The following is a 16,981-nucleotide window of genomic DNA, read 5'->3' on the forward strand; positions in this document are numbered from 1 at the left end:
GCTCCATGTGGCTGATGACGATGAAGAATTATGGCTGAGCACTCTGAAGTGAGTGGGAAGCATTAAACCACACACTCGTTGCGCAATTAGCATTGTGTGATGACTGGCTGTTATTTTACTCTACTGCCACGCTATATTACATAGGTTAACGCGATTCCTTGCCCGACATGACGCATGTATAAGGTCTTTTTGCAAACGAGTTTCAAGCATCAGCGTGGCTCTGTGGTAGAATGGTCGTCAGCCGCGCAGAGGGCCCAAGTTCAAATCCCATTTGATTTTTTTTGCATGTCTATCGGTTACGCCACCGCGCCAACGGCGACGCCGCCCAACGCAGGAACGGGCAAGAGCTGCGCTCTAAAAAATGAGGAGGCTGTTTTTTTTTCTGAACCGAATTGAGACTACTTATGACAATAGGTGAAGATATGTGATCTATATGAACAACTAAGTAACCCCCCCCCCCCGAAATTTTTCGATTTCGCGTTTGTATATATATACACACACACACACACACACACACACACATATATATATATATATATATATAAACATACATACGCACGAACATACATAAAATATGGTTGAACTCCCCCCCCCCCTCTTCCCGAAAAAAATTTCTGGCTATGATACTGACGGTTACCTATGGATAGTTTGTATTAGAGCTGTGCACGGGCCGTATTTCCGAGCCCGAGCCCGGCCCGGGCCCGCTGACTTTGTCGAAGGCCCGCCCGAGCCCGACAGCAACGGGCTGCGAGCTCGCCCAGCCCGGCCCGACGCGTACGAAAACACAATCCCGGGCACGGCCCGGCCCGGCCCCGGCCCGGCCCGGCCCGCCTTTTTGAAGGTTCGCTGCGAAAACAAAACACTGTTTTCCGGTAATTTGGCATTTTATTGAGCATATCAAATATGATCAAACTACACACGACGAACAGTCTCTATTACACAGATTACAAATTGTCGCGCAAAAACAGCGAGCAGTCCAACGATTCCGGCTTCGACGAAGTCCGGCGCTTTTGCATAATGTAGGCCGCCGAACTGAAGTTACGTTCGCTGCTTACAATCGTCGCCGGAATTGCTAATATCTTTATTGCCAGCCTGGCAAGCTTGGGAATTTTATTTGCATCGCACACCTGCGACAGCGCGGCACTTTTGCTATACAAGTAGACGGCCTCATGCCAGCAACAATGGAGTTCGCTCGCCAAAGCCGTCACGTGTATGGGGTATGCCCATGCAAGCGTCAGCTAGCACGAAGGCGATCTACGTCGAGTCGCTGTCGCGTGTATTTTCACTCATATGGGATTTGGCCTTAAATCTAACGCGAACAGTCGCGTGGCGCCGTCACTAGCTCAGGTGGTGTTACTTCTCTGTTTGTCGGAGTGCAACAGAAGCAGTGCTTTACCTATTCCCCTTTTGTTTAATGTAGCGAATGGAAAAGAAAAGCGGGAAAGGGCGGTCGCGGAAAAGGCGCTGTATGCGTGGTGGAAAACAATTCCCGCTCATTCTATATATTTCGGGCTTGAGTCGGGCTTTTCGCCGGGCCCGAGCCCGGCCCGATAAAACTCCAAGTAGCCCGAGCCCGGCCCGGGCCCGAGCTGAAAGTACGTCGGCCCGCCCGAGCCCGGCCCGCGGGCCGGGTCGGGCTCGGGCTTTCGGGTAACCCGGAGCCCGTGCACACCTCTGGTTTGTATTCAAGTCATCGTGAACGCCATCTTAGCGTTCACGATGACGCGGCTCGTCGACGTACAAGCACGTCGACATGCCGCGTAAGCAAGAAACGTGATAGCGTGACGCGCACCTAAAGACATGTCAATAACATTGATAATACGCTGAAAAAAATATGTGTGGCTCGTCTTTCACAGGAATCGGTAATAACAAAAAAGTGAAACGTGTTTTTATAGGAATTGTTGCAGCTTCGCAGGACGTTGAGAAATACAAGAGCTTAAGTTTCCGCAATGTTTATAATGACTAAGTTGTCGATACTATTTTTCTATTATTATTTTTTCACGCACCACGGAATCGCAAGACCAAACGAGTGAAGTCACTGGAGTGCCTCGCGTAGTTTCCTCGTATGATAAAGCATTGTGAGCCAGGAGCTCCCAGTATAAGTCAATGACACTGGCGTAGCCAGGTGGGCGGTGGGGCGGGTGGCGGGTGTGTGTGTGTGTGTGGGGGGGGGGGGGGGGTAGGTGCAAACCTTCTGAATTTTCTTAATTATTTCATGTGTATATACACACGGCACACATACAAACGCACGCTCGAACATACTAAAAGTATGGTTGAAATCCCCCCCCCCCCCCCCCGCGCAAAACATTTCTGGCTACGCTACTGGTCAATGATAGATTTAATTCCTTCCCATGCAAAGCATCAAGAAATCTCAGATAAAAATAATTCGCAGAGCTCAAAACTATTTTGAGACATTTTGATAAAAGTCTGATCGGCTAATAATTAAACACAATATGTAAACTAAATCAATCAATGAGACTGTCACATTATTGAAGGTTGTATACAGTGTAACCTCGAACGTGGCCGTTCAGTACTTTTGTGGTAGTAGCAGAAACATGCGTACAGTACAGTGGAAGTTATACTGACACAGTTTATAAGTATTTAGTGTATAAGTGCCTTAAGCGCTTGCGTTCAATGAACTTTTCTTTGTTGATCACTGCATGAAACAAAGGCGTATGCACAACATTTTGACAGTATATGCCGGTACAGCAAGCAGTTCTACAGATTAAAATTTGATCTTGATAGTTTGCATTTTTGAGTTCTCAAAGCGAGAGGACTCTTCGTCACATAAAACCATCATCACCATAAATCATCGGTGAGGTTATCAGTCATGACCGTCAGGTTGTAAGTTTGGAAGCCGAGCGTTTTCCCAAACAGGTGCTGGCAGCTGTAGCAGAAACTCTGCTGCAAAAGATTAAAAGGCCGGCGAAGAAATGCGCAGAACTAGTAGGTGTTCAGCGTAAAAGTGTTGTTGTGATGCCTTATTTACATAAGGTTTCCCACAATGTTAAAAAAGACACAGTTTCAACGCAAGGGCGAAGCAATGAATGCGATAGCAACAAATCGTAGTGTTATACGAAGTGAGGCTGGCAGCTAACTGTTTTGTATCCGATATCGCGTAACTACAAAATGCTGGTGTAAGAGAATACAGCCGCTCCGGGGAAAGATGCTCTCCGCATAGTCACTTCGCGTTGAGAGCGCAGCATGTAGAAGGGTATACGAGCCGCCCGCCCGCGCCCTTAGGTTCAAAGTTCAAAGTTGCTGCTCGCACGACACCCCCCCCCCCTCGCGTCTTTTCATGGTCGTTAAAGACGGGCGGGGCGTTTCTAGCCTGCTTCGACGGCAGGCCTCCCGAGCGGGGTGATGTTATCGCATGCACCCTCCGAGCGACGGAAATGGGCCGGCTCGTTTGATCTCTGCTTCGGCCGCGTTCGTCGCCCCCGCTCGGGCGCTTTTACCCGCGGTAGAACATACGACGCGCGGGGATCTTATCAGTTTGGACTTTATACGAGAGGGACATGACGGCGACGGCAAAAACCCGTCGAGCATATAATTGCTATCGCAATAAAAAGCTGCTATGAGACAGGGCGTAGATGTTGTTTTTTCTGCCCCTTGCAAACTTTCTTCGCTGTGTGCACGTGTGGCTCGAGGAAGCGCATGTTCTATTCGGCATGAACACAGGTACACGACCTGCGCCACAGTTGTAGTGTATCTGATTCCGCTAACCTGTGAAAAAGTTTACATCGGCCAAACCGGCCTATGTTTAAATGACAGGCTGTGCGAACACCACAACTCTTTGAAAACTTCGGACGGGGCTAATCTGCAACGCCATTGTCGAAACTGTGGATGTGTTCCACTATTATCTAATGTTAGGATTCTTGGTAGAGGCGGGGGCAAGGTGGAACGCGAACTTCTTGAAGCTTATCATATCAACATGCACCGTGACAATTGTGTAAGGATCCTACATCCATTTCATTCATGCAGAAGGAATGGGAGTTCCTATCACTTTGGCGTTATAGAATCTCTGTTTTCAAGTAGGCTGATTTTGTTCTTGACCAGCGCATGCGCCCCTTGGTTTTCCTGGAAGATGTTTGCTCATAAAGCACGGCTGATAGACCAGTCGTTGTGTATGCCACTTGTCTACTTCGTCCGTCGTCTTCTTGACAGCTTTATTCTTTCAGCGTTATGTACCAACAGACCAAGACTTCGACCTTACAGCAGACAGCTCTTCCATTGAGGAGTAGCCTGCCGTAGCCTCCCCCCTTCTTTCCGACCCCCTCCCACTGATGCCCCTACGATCAGAATACAGTATAAAAACGAGGTATTAGTGAGCCCCTCCTTTGCGCACGCCTACCACTGATCCGAGAAGAAAGAAAGGAGAGAAGGAAGAGAGCGAAAGAGAGAGGGTGATGTGGGAGTTACATATTTTCTCGGGGTCGCGACGTCGACGAAGGCAGCAGTCGGCGTTTCCAAGATGAAACTCTTTATTTGGCCGAACTTGCGGCCGGGAAACTGAAAGTGAAACTACAGCAATACACTGATAGCGGCGAACAGAGCGTCGGCCGTTGAAAAACTGATCATGGCTGGGACGCGCCGTCTTTTATACATCACGCATCGAACTTTCCAGTCTTATCACCGGTGGTCGCGCAAGCTCTGCAATAATCTAGACTATTCGCGTCCTGCGCTCAATCTTAACAAAGTGATCTACTACAATCGCGAAGCCTCTCTGCGTCGAGCGTTGTTAACCGTCCTTGCGGGTCAAACCCGAATACATCAAAATAAAACAAGAAGCGGGTGTGGCAACATATATATATATATATATATATATATATATATATATATATATATATATATATATATATATATATATATATATATATATATATATATATATATATATATGAGAACCGCGAACTACAATGGCTTCCCCGATCTTGGGTGTTCGCGCAGGAGCACAAACCGTGCTGACAGCGGCAGTGGCTCTGCAGTAGCAGCAGCAGCAAGAGTAGAGTATCCGCGATTGTTTCGCCGCGGAAACGAAGCGGAGCTCTTGGAGGTTGAGAGAGCTGCGTTAGAAGCCGATCCCGTTGTCACCACGCCGCCTATTCTCGGCTCGCTTTTTCTGACCCGCTCTGTCGCGACGAGTCTAGCAAGAGAGGGGAGTGGAGACGGCAAAAGGGGGCGACTTCTGTAGCCTACAGTGCCTCCTCGCGAGCTTTGTTTTCAAGCTCTACTCCTTGAGTGACGGCCAATGACCCAGCGCGAAGCAAGTGGTATGAAGTAGGCGACAAAAGACGGGAAGCTCTGCTCCGTCATGACCCCCCTCCTCCCCCTCCTCCCCCTCCTCCCCACACCCACTGCCCTGTTCCGCTCCAGATGAGCAAGAATCTGAACGAGGAGAACATAAAAAGAAGCCATTTCATCCGGAACGAGATCGCCATTGCATTCGCGAGATTTTCTCGCAGTGCTCTGGCCGTGGTTGCACTCTCTCGTCTTGAAACGAATGAATGGCTGCGTGGATCGCGTCGTTATTCAGCCTTAGCTGCAGCGCGACGTGAATTTAATCTGCATTAATCACGCAGACAAAAGACCGTAAAGCTCGCGGGAGGAGCGTTATGTAACGAATGCAAAGGAAGTAATAATATGCGTCCATAATTTAAACTTTTTTAGCGCGCACAAAAGACAAGGACAAGCAAGAGACACACGAGCGCTAACTCTCAACTGTTTATTTTTTCAAAGGAACGATACATATAAATACCCAAAAACCAGCATAGAGCATGTGCGGCGCAAGTCATGTGACACACTGTCAGAAGGGCTAAACAGAATTTAAAAAAACAAACTCTTTATCTGTTAGAGCCACCTTGTCCTTGTCTTTTGTGCGCGCTAAAAAAGTTTAAATTATGGATCCATACCAACTTGCCCAGTTATCTGTCTTACTGTAATAATATGCGCCTGACCGGCCTACTCTTGTTCGTGCAGACACAAGAAGATGCGCTAGACTACGCTTCGGTATTGTATTATTTTTGCGCAACAACGTATGGCTCCTTTGTTAAGCGACATCAGAGAAAGTCATCACCATGTCTCTTCCCTTTGTCAATATTTTTTTTTCTAGTTGGGGGGGGGGGGTAGTAAGGAGGGGAGGAGGGGGACGTGGTACACAGTCGTTACCCGCTTGCGAATGCAGCTTCGACTTGCCTCGTGAAACGGCACCGGCGAGGATAATGAGCGTAGTTTTCGAATAAAATTATCCAGCACAATACTTTCATTCTTTTCATTGCATTATTATGGTTTCCTTTCTTCGTGAAAAGACAAAGGTCAAAGCCCAGACGTGTGTGCGATCACAAACAGGGGTAGTATACTAAAACAAAGCTCGGGTCCCGTTCGCGAGCTTGGTAAAGATGTAACGGGAACCAAAGAAGGCTGAGAGAACTCTGCGACAATTCAGAACAGGCAGGGAGTTTTCTCAGGAACTTTTTGAGACGAAGCTATGAAGAGCCACGCTGGTGGCGACATTGTAAATTTTTTGCGCAAACAGAATGTGCCGTTTTTTTTTTTTTTTTCGTGTAGTCTAACGCATTAGCAAGCTTGCATCACGGCCGAAAATTTCGCGTCAGCATATGCCTAGGCGTGCGCAGGGTTATTCATTAGGCGGGGGGGGGGGGGGGAGTGTCTTCACCGCAGCCCCCCCCCCCTCATTGCGAAGCTCGTTCCGAAAGAGAACGAGCTCCGCAATGCATGCAAAACTGAAAATAAAGCGATGTCGAGCTTCTCACAGAGCCCTGACGCCTGCCATTGGTCCCGGAAAGGTGGGAAGTAAACAGTTCGTTGAATGCAACATCAGGGGTACCTTGTCACCATTATCGTCAGAAAACATGCGTAGCCATAACCCAGCACATTAAAACATGACCTGAAAGTTCTGACTGAGTGAAGGTATGGGGCAGACTGGCTCCCCCCTCCCCTTTAAATGATGAAGGGGGGGGGGACCCCTTCCTGATCATCTAAAGGCAAAGGCGCCCCCCTCACCCCAATGTGCATGCCTATGAGCATAGACCTTTCAAACGAGGCCTTCTTGATCGCCGTCATATTGATCGGTGGATTACTGTAAGTATGGTTGCGTATCTCCTCCCCAACCCCCTCCTAAAAGAAAGCATGCTCGCGAGCAGCATCCCAAAGATGTGTTGGGTGGGTGAAGGCTCTATCCCCTATACAAACCCTCATAAGAGAACGCAACTTCACAAGCGTGCGATAAGGTGGTTTTCATTGCACAAAACGAAAGGCTGAACACGCACCTTTTTATAAAGTACACAGGCCACAATATTTTTCTTTTCATCAAGGTACCACTGACCGCGCACCTAAATAACAAAGTGTGCCGATGAAGAAAAACTGCAGTTGGATACTGCAAGCAGCGTGTAATTCTACCCACACATTGCGCATTCACGATGTTGGTCGAAAACGACCCATTTTCCAACATCATTCGATGACACACGAAGCTGTCTCCCCTTCGCCGACGCTATGCTCTCGCGCCTCCTGGGCCATTGCCAATTTCAATGAACAAAAGCGCTACAGAAAATCCTTGACAGACGATATATATGCACGAACTGAAGCGGTCCGTTTATAGCTTGTCTACACTTTCCGCAACGTTGGTGTAATATCGACAAGTTTGACAAGTTTAAAACGTTCCAGACGCCAACCACATTGTAGCACGCGTACGATATATGAGGAGTGAGCCCGGCTCACCGCCTCCAGCAACGGTTATACGCTACTTTCTTGCGCACGAAGGAAAGCTGACTGTTTCAGTTATTTACGTCCGCATAATTCATGCAGCGCTTCATTCGCGGAGCACGACGACGCACAACATCGACTTTACGGGTAGGCATTTCGTGGTGGAAGAATGCACCCAGTACTGCATAGATCAGCAGACCCATGTAAACCGATTCATGACCAGTATTTGGGGACATTAGAGTCACTGGAAAAATTTCAGAGTATCGCATCTGTTTTCCGCGCGCCGCCGCCGCCGCGATTGGCTTATTCTCATCACGTGACCTCTCGCCGCCATATCCCTTCCAAGCGCGTTGGGTGCAGGCGCGTTCAATGCAGAGCGTGGTCCCCAGAAGTACTTCGTCGCTTTTTTTAAACGCGTCATGCAGACAGGGGCGTAAGGAGACATTTTTTTCGGGGGGGGGGGGGGCACGGCTCGGTGTGCCACCCCCTGGCTACGCCACTGCGTGCAGATGCCAGAAGAGAGTAGCTCACCATCAATCGAACGTTACTGGTGAGCTACTTTGGGAATCTCGTTTGCCGTGTGGAAAAGATTAATGTCAAAGAGCGCCGTTCTACGTGGCTGCATAGTTGGCCTGAACGAATTCGCCCCCCTCGAATAACACTCCTTCCTGCAGTGAACTACATTAATTTTGCTGAAAAAGATCTTATGCGACAGGATATTTCACCTTTTCGGTTCGCTGTGGTCAGCGATATTGCAAACTACATACCTTTCTATTTGCTCGGCCGTTTATATCTCGATCTGTTGAACAGATTACGCATGCTATCCGAGTTATAAGCGTGCCACGCACGAGAGCGAAATCGAAGATTTAATAAAATAGTAACTGTTTATTGGTATACCTTGAAGGCAATTGTGGCATGATATTTGGCATTGCACAAAACAGAAGCGTGGAACTCTGTTGATAAACTTGGTACAAGGCAATGTTATCAAGCGTATTTTGAAATTTGTTGCAAAAAATGCCGCTAATGCTGCATTCAATGCAGCATTAGCGTACCCTTAAAATACTGTATAGTTGGTGAGAAATGGTCACAGCAAAAAAAAAAGCAGATCCCATGCATTGAGGGAGTCGATTTTATGCGAGCCCTAGGTATATATACATACTGTGTTGCAGTAGCATGCGCTTTAAAAATTCCGGGATGTGCTATTTCTGATCAAAAGAACATAAAGCACCGTGCCGAGGAAGTTTTAATAAGAGTGCATGATGAAAAAAAAAGTATAGCAGTGCAGAAACCGAACCCCAGCTGTTTACGCGCTGGCAACGCCAAAAAAAAGAAATGTTTTGTCGGAAACAGCAAAATATTTGCAAATTCATTGCAACGTTGGGAATACTGAGGAGACAAGAAATAGGAAATGAAACAATTAAGTAGTGATGTCAATCATTTTTGATGGCCTATTTTCTACGTATCGTAAGATAAGATGCACCTTACCTACCGCACGCCGATTCACCCGTGCGTTCGGCTGCTGGCGTGCCGAATCAAGACGTCGCGCACAACTTCCAATTACCGTACACACACAACTTCTATTACACATATCAACCAGTTGAACAGCAAGCACGGTGCGCAAGCAAGCTATGCGTCAGCGATCAGTCGAAGGACGCAATGTTGAATGTTCTCGATGTTGTTCGATAACGTTCTCGAGTGCAGTGAACCTGAACACCGACTGCAAAGCTAGCGCAAACAGTCAAGATTCAGCAAATGTCGAAGTAAATGGCATCTCGCACGATGTCACTGCGCTAATGCAACGATGTTTACAGATCCAGACCTAGCGAACACGCCCGGGCGTGACACGAAAAGAGACCGATGAAGCCATGAAGAGAGTTCGCGAGCACATGGCAACATTCGCCGTACGTTTCATTAGTTACACCGCTAACTGCGCAGTCGATCCATACCTGTCGATGACTCGAAATCACTTCTAATATCCTCTTGAAGAAACACACACATATAATGCCGTTCTGCCGAGCGTAACACGGCACCGAGGCTAAAAGATCGGTCACTTCTCAACACACGCTAGCAACGCGCCGGACGGTCTGGAAGGGACATGGCCGCCGCCACCCAATGTTGCCCGCGTGCAGCCTACCTTTGCGGTACTCTGATTTTCCAGTGACTCTACGGGACATGTACAGGTAGCGTCATCTCTCGTCGGTGACAACGGCGGCCTGCCGTAACTGAATGGGAAATTGTAGAGAACAAAATTGGCGAGGGGTGAAGCGTGTAGGGAAGGGTGTTTCAGCTCCATTAACATGAAACTTGTGGAGGGGCAAAGCATGCAGTGTTCGCTGGTGTTTCCCACAGCAAGATCACTGCTAATGGGCAATGAGAGACAGAAGAAAGATTAGACACAGAGACCCGCAGTCCGCTTTTAGTTAACGTGCACACTGCGAATCTTGTTCATGTACGCACAAGAGAAATCTCCCACCGGCACTACCTTGCAGGTCAAGATCTAGTGCCTATATATACGGGGTGGCCGGTGAATGGTTGTGCAGCGCGAGCAGTCGGTTTTTTTTTTTTTTTTTGAGCGAAAGAAGTAGATCGGAGCAAGTGAATGAAATTTTTTAAAATTAATTAAATCCTTCTCTTTTAAGTCAGAGGAGTTTCCCAACTCAAATAGACTCACCGTTTGATTAAGGAGATCACGTTAGGCTTTTAACCTACATACATATTTAGGTAGGCAAAATATGAGACAGCTTTTATTCCAGGCGTCGCTCCTGAAGAACGTCGCACATGTGGGGTCACGTCGGGTCCAGATTAGGTATGCTGCGACGCCAGAGGCGGAAGATGGAGGCATCGCGAGGAGCCATCGACCCGAAGCCGTCCATCAGTTCTAGGCTTGGCCCACAGCCAGTTAACGCTTTGAAACTTTCGCCGCCCGCACCACCGGTGCAGCTCATATCAGCTCCCGACTCTGCTTCCGGCATCTCGAAAGGGTTGGAGTGAATGACAGACGGTGTTGTCAGGTTTGCTGGTGTATATCTAAGCTCGCCACTTCTGATGGGACGGATAGCGGACGACGTGGGTGGTTAAGGAGCACGTAGTAGTAGTAGTAGTAGTAGTAGTAGTAGTAGTAGTAGTAGTAGTAGTAGTAGTAGTAGTAGTAGTAGTAGTAGTAGTAGTAGTAGTAGTAGTCCAAAATTTGCGACGACGGCTCATGCCCGTTTAGACTTGACTTTCCTTCGTATTTTGTGGTTTTCATTCTACAAAACAGGGTTTTAATGGTTGTGTTTGTTCGTTCGTTCGTTCGTTTGTTTGTTTGTTTGTTTGTTTGTTTGTTTGTTTGTTTGTTTGTTTGTTTGTTTGTTTGTTTGTTTGTTTGTTTGTTTGTTTGTTTGTTTGTTTGTTTGTTTCACCACGGCATATACTACACTCCGGGTAAAAGTTTTGGTCTTGGTTAGCGGAAGGGCGTGCACAAGCTCGACGATCGAGAAACGCAAACAGCGACTGGGTCGCTTTAATCAGCAAGGCCGACCGGGACAGCGGTACAGAAAGGTAATATGTTAGGTGAGTGCGTCTAGAGAGATAGAGAAAAAGAAATATATGAAATAAAACAAAACAATAACATTGCATCTCGTTAATAAATGCAAGCTAGTTACCGAAGCTAAAAATTAACGCAGCTTGCACGAAGTCGCGCAAGGCTGGGTGACGGCAGAGCTGGTGCGCACCTATAGCTGGTCCTGGCTTGGCTTGGCTTTCACCCTCTCACCTCTCTCTTTCGCACCCTTTCTTATACTATACTATACTATACTATACTATACTATACTATACTATACTATACTATACTATACTATACTATACTATACTATACTATACTATACATGGCTATGTTTGTTCTCGTCAAGGATTTCTCTCTTTCTCTGTACTCGTTCTCTTGCCCATCAAAGTTGTTTCATCCCACGCCGGAGAAATGGGCGTACGCGATTTGGGAGCGAAGCAGAAGATGGCATTGAAGAAGAGAGGGCGTGCCGGCTCCTGATGATGGCAATTTTCTATCTACGACACACGGCCAACCTCTAGCATAAACGCTCTGCTGTAAAAATATCGCAAAGATCATTTATCCCGGGTGCAAACGCGAACGTCTACGAAACTGTAAGGACGTGGTTTAATCATAAACTCACTGTTAGGTCTTATGAAAACTGACATTATAATTTGTTGTACACTGCCACGTTGTCAGGGAATACACGAAAAGCCCGTTTCAATTACTTTCCGTACACCACGCGGCAACAACACGAAAATTCTTTGGGCGTCGAGCCTCATTTTACCCACTAACTACACTATACCTACGTATGTACTTCTTCATATACCCGCAGTGATAGCTTAGCGATTAAGGCGTCGAGCTGCTAAGCTCGAGGACGCGGGTTCGATTCCAGGCCGTGGCGGCCGCATTTCGAGAAGGGCGAAATGCTAGAACACCCGTATGGCATGCACTTATATATAGGTTTAGGTAGACGTTAAGGAACCCCACGTGGTCCAAAAACATTTCACAGTTTACCGTTACGACGTGCCTCACAATCATAGTGATTTTGGCACGTCAACCCACAGAATTTCTTTTATATTTGTATTTTAGGACGCAGAAAGCTTTGCCTAACTCAATAAACATGAGTACACGGTTTGTTTTTTCACGTACACGGAGATACAGCAATCAGGATAATCGTGGCATCTAAACAAAACGAAAACTGGGTTGCTAACCAAAATCTGTTACGTTAGGATGGTTCGTATGACAGATTTCCAGCCTATGCTGGGCATATCATAAGTGAAGACGGTTGGCCACAGAGAAAGATCAATGACGGAAAGAAATAGCTTCATGAATTCAGACACTGGTTTTCGACAAAGCGCTTGAGTCGATGAATCGTCTTCACGTGTGAGAAAGACTTAGTCTGTAGTCACTTTCTTTAACACATTTAGCTCATGCACGGAAGAAAATTTTGAGGAGCCTACGCCATGCCGCTTTGAGGCTTTGACGCTCTGACTCTTTTGCCAATTACTACTGCCCGAAGCAGAGTCGACAGCGACGCGCTGCTCTACCAGTGACATCACGCGTGACGTTTTTGCTCAGGTCACGTGACTCTGCCGCATGTGACTGCGGCCGAAAGTTCCGCTATTGTGCTCTTTAGGATACGGAAGCACGCCGAGGGCCTACACGAAAGGTAGTTAAAGACATTTCATTAGCGCGATACTTTCATATTTCACTCTAAGAAACAAAAGTGTCCTTTGACTCTTCTTTCATGTGACTCTCACATGTGTAGCAAAGAAGGGTCAAAGGACAGTTTTGTTTTGTGACTCTCACATGTGTAACTCTCTTTAGAGAATATCCTAGGTTTAAATGCATGTGCAGCAAAGACTAACACTCCTAGGTTTAAATGCATGTATATACTCCATAAGGTGGACGGGATGATGGCCGCCGCCGTAGCTCAACGGTAGAGCACCGGACGCGTTATTCGAAGGTCGCAGGTTCGGTCCCCGCCGGCGGCAAGTTATCTTTTCGTCCACTTTACTTTCTTCACATTTTCATTATAATTACTACAGATAACATCCCCTGTACTTTCCTTGGCTTTCATGTCTGTTAGTTCTAATTAATATTTTGTCTAGCAAAGAAAAACGAGCCCTTAACCCCCCCCCCCTCATCTCTCTCGTTCTCTTTAGAGAAGCAAGTTAACTCTCTTTAGGAGAGTCGCGGGATGTATAACTCTTTATAAAAAGAAACTCTAACTCTCCTTCAGAAAGTCGTGCATCCCACGATTCTCTTAAAGAAAGTAAACGTGACTCTCTAAAGAGAGTTATACATGCGAGAGTCACATGCGTAGCAAAGAAGAGTCAAAGAACACCTTTTCTTTTCTTTTTTAGAGTGTTACATAAGGCAACGAAAGTCTGGCTTACGCACGCACATCCACCACTAACACTGAGATGTGAGGCCTCAACGTAACACCAGTTTTCCTTATCTTGTGTCTGACTTTTCTACAATGGATCCTCATCCTTACCGAGTTTTCTACAATGGATCCTTACCCTTACCAATTTTTCTACAGTGAATACTTACCACCTACCTCAAGTTTCTGTTCTTCTAACCATCACCTGTTCTTGCTGAAGGTATACACTTTTGCACGCGAATCAGTGAGCGATACAGAAACGGCCAGACAAATGAATGTCTGGAGTTGTTCTCTATGCCAAGGGAGCGCGTGCGATGACTCAGCTTGAGCCCCGCTGAAGCAGAGCTTCGCGCGGACAGGCCTGGTGCTGTTTACAAAGCAAGCGTGCTCATTACGGAAGCCGCGAGCACGTGTTCGCTGGGAGCGCGTGCCAATTTGATTCGTCTCTGCGGATGAGCGCAGCGCGGACCGCGGGCCACGCAATGTTTACAAGAAACGCCGCTGTGTGTATACAAGACCTTTCTTGCAAGTAGCAACTGGGCCACATGCTTTGTGGTTCCGTGCTGGTGGGCCTTATTCAGTTGTCTGTATATGATTGACAATAGAAAGAAAATATTCGTTTCTTTCTTCTTCAGGCTCGGAGAAAATTTGCCGTCGAAGCTGTAACTCATATTGTTTGTTTGTATGCTCAACACTATGGCACGTACCAACTCCGGGGGATTTGCCAAGACTTTGTATCTTAACATTTCGACGATAACTTGAAGAATGCTTATTAATAAAATAAATAAATAAATAGATAAATAAGGATATTAACACATAATACATCAAGAAAATACTGCAATTGTTGTGCAATTGTGCAAGCAGGCAAAACAGCTGTATTAATCTGACGAGAACAATTTTGAATAGATATATTAAATTTTAAGTCATTCTCTAATTACTTTACGAATATTTGTTAAAGTAGAGATTAAAGTGGGCTCTCGGGATTCCTTCGTCTCCGTCGACAGAAAACCATTCCGCGAATTGAAGCGAAAAGTAGCTATCATCTCCATGAAAATATATACGCATGCAAGATTAAATCATTTAAATACTTTGCTAATTAAAAAAATAAGACCTGCATATTCCGGAAATGAAGGATAAATAAGGAACGTAAGGTACTTATCGAAATATATATAGAGATACGGGACACATCTTGTGGGATTTATCGAAGATACGGCGTTTGTCTTCATTCAGACGATCGCATATGCGTGCGCAAAACCTTTGCGGTGCCTCAGTTTGTACGCGTTTATGGCGAGGATAAACGTACTTCACCTTTTTTTCTACTTCACTCGTTTCCTCATGCGTCCTTCAGCAGCGCAGTGTGGCAGGTTATGGAGTGTGCTAGTTCAGGCAAATCTGTACCGACGTACCTGCTACTGATACTACTGCTGCCGCTATCGCTGTCAATACTACTACTACTACTACTACTACTACTACTAATAATAATAATAATAATAATAATAATAATAATAATAATAATAATAATAATAATAATAATAATAATACTATCTCTCGTGAAGTTCCTCGATAGAACACCTTGGCGAACGAAGTGTTTTGTGTCAAAGCAGGCGACGAGCAGTACAGCGTGCTCGACGAACAGCGACGAAGGTAACAAAAGAAAGTTCGAAGGAAAAGCGACTGCACATAGTCGAGGTAACGGAAGCAGCGTGTCGTCAGACAAGGACTCACCTATGGTGGTGATGACGGTGATACTGTAAAGCAGAGATCCTGAGAAGGACCACTGGAGCGCCTCTTCCTGGACGTCCTTGCCGTCGTAGCCGTCGTTGCGGACGGCCAGCACCACCTCGTCCTCGAACTCCTTGAGCTTGACGCCCACCTCGTCCATCCACTGCTCGTCGTGGAACACGTTGAGCCGCTCGGTGACGTCCCACATTTCGCGCAGGTAGCGGCGTCGCAGCTGCGACACGCGCTGGCGCTGGTGCACCTCCTTGTCGGCCTCGATGGCCCGAAAGATGAGCGCGCCCACGATGGCGTACGCCACCACCAGCAGGCACAGGCCCACCTGGGACACCAGGTGCGTCAGGAAGATGCGGGCGCAGCGCCGGACCCGGGCCAGCCGGGAGCGAGGCGTCGGCGACGCCTCCGTCGGCATTGTCGCCTTGACTTAACTACAGCCTCCACGCGTCACAATCTACTGTCGTCCTGCTCTTCACCGGAAGCCTCCGGTCGCGACTCGCGGTGCCCGAATGCACATCACACCAACTCCATGGCACGGCAAGGGCTCCTTCTCCCGAACCGGCCGACAACTAAACAGTCACACAAAACACTTCCAGTCAGACGTAACGTCGCTGTGGCTCGCAGTAGTCGAACGGTGTTCACGCGATGAATATACAGTCATCCCAGACGAAATCGAGCCAACCAGTCAGTAAAGCACTTTTCCGCGGTCTAGTCACCCCTGTGACTCGCAGTGTCCGAACTCGTTCTGTACATTGTTCCGTGGAGAAGGTGAGAAAACGGAATTAAACCGACCGTCCATGCAAGCAATGAACTATGCAGGCTTCCAGATGTACGGAGGTCCACTCTTAAGTAACAAGCTGGCACTGTCGTCCGTCGAGCTGGCACCGCGGTTTGGTGAAAGCACCCCCCTTCCGAAGAGCGCGGAGAACGCACGTGTTCTGAGCCGGGGTGCGAGCGGAGAGCGAGTTTGGCCCGTTTGGCCACCGCGCCACGCGTGCGCCCCCCGAGTCCGGACCCCGCGATGCGAGCGCCGCGAGCCGCCGTGCAGTTCGCGTCCTGCCGGAGGAGGTCTCGCAGCAGTTGTAGGAAAGTGCGCGCAAGCGCCTTTTCGGGTCGCCACGAGCTGCTCGCTTTCTCTGGGCCCGATGGCAAACGGGATCAATGTTTGCTCAAGCAGCGCAATTATTCGTACTAATGTTCTATAGGTCACGCGCTCTCTTATGCATTTGCCTTAGACGGCTCGAAGGAGAAAGTCATCATCATTTTTCTTCTCAGTCAAATTGTATTGATACCCCCCCCCCCCCCCACACACACACACGAAAGCTTCCTGCAACCAATGTGGTTTTGCATGCATCCGAGATCGGTCCACCTTTCCACAAGCGAAGATGCCATGTGATGGCGTCATCATATCACGTCAGCTTCCGTGACGTCATGACGACGTCACAAGATTTAACGACGGGTGACGTCATGATGACGTAATAGGATGACGCTGTCACATGATGCTTTCTTTTTTTGGATCAATCTTACTGACGCACTGACCTCCACTCCCTAGTGGAGATCAGTCTACTGACGTCGCCAACGGTCACTTTTCACGTTTGATGAAGCATCTAAGG

General features: G+C 47.5%; 1 protein-coding gene across 1 annotated transcript in view; it reads right to left on the reverse strand.

The window, feature by feature from the left end:
• The window catches only part of LOC119390228 (TWiK family of potassium channels protein 7-like), an 86,941-nt gene extending 70,905 nt beyond the window's left edge, over window positions 1–16,036 (reverse strand). Inside the window, exon 1 of the mRNA XM_037657795.2 lies at window positions 15,360–16,036. Coding sequence (XP_037513723.2) covers window positions 15,360–15,783 — 424 coding nt within the window. The 5' untranslated portion in view covers window positions 15,784–16,036. The remainder of the gene's footprint in view (window positions 1–15,359) is intronic.
• Window positions 16,037–16,981: the final 945 nt, after the last annotated feature.

The sequence above is a fragment of the Rhipicephalus sanguineus genome, chromosome 4 (assembly GCF_013339695.2).
Source record: "Rhipicephalus sanguineus isolate Rsan-2018 chromosome 4, BIME_Rsan_1.4, whole genome shotgun sequence".
NCBI lineage: Eukaryota > Metazoa > Arthropoda > Arachnida > Ixodida > Ixodidae > Rhipicephalus > Rhipicephalus sanguineus.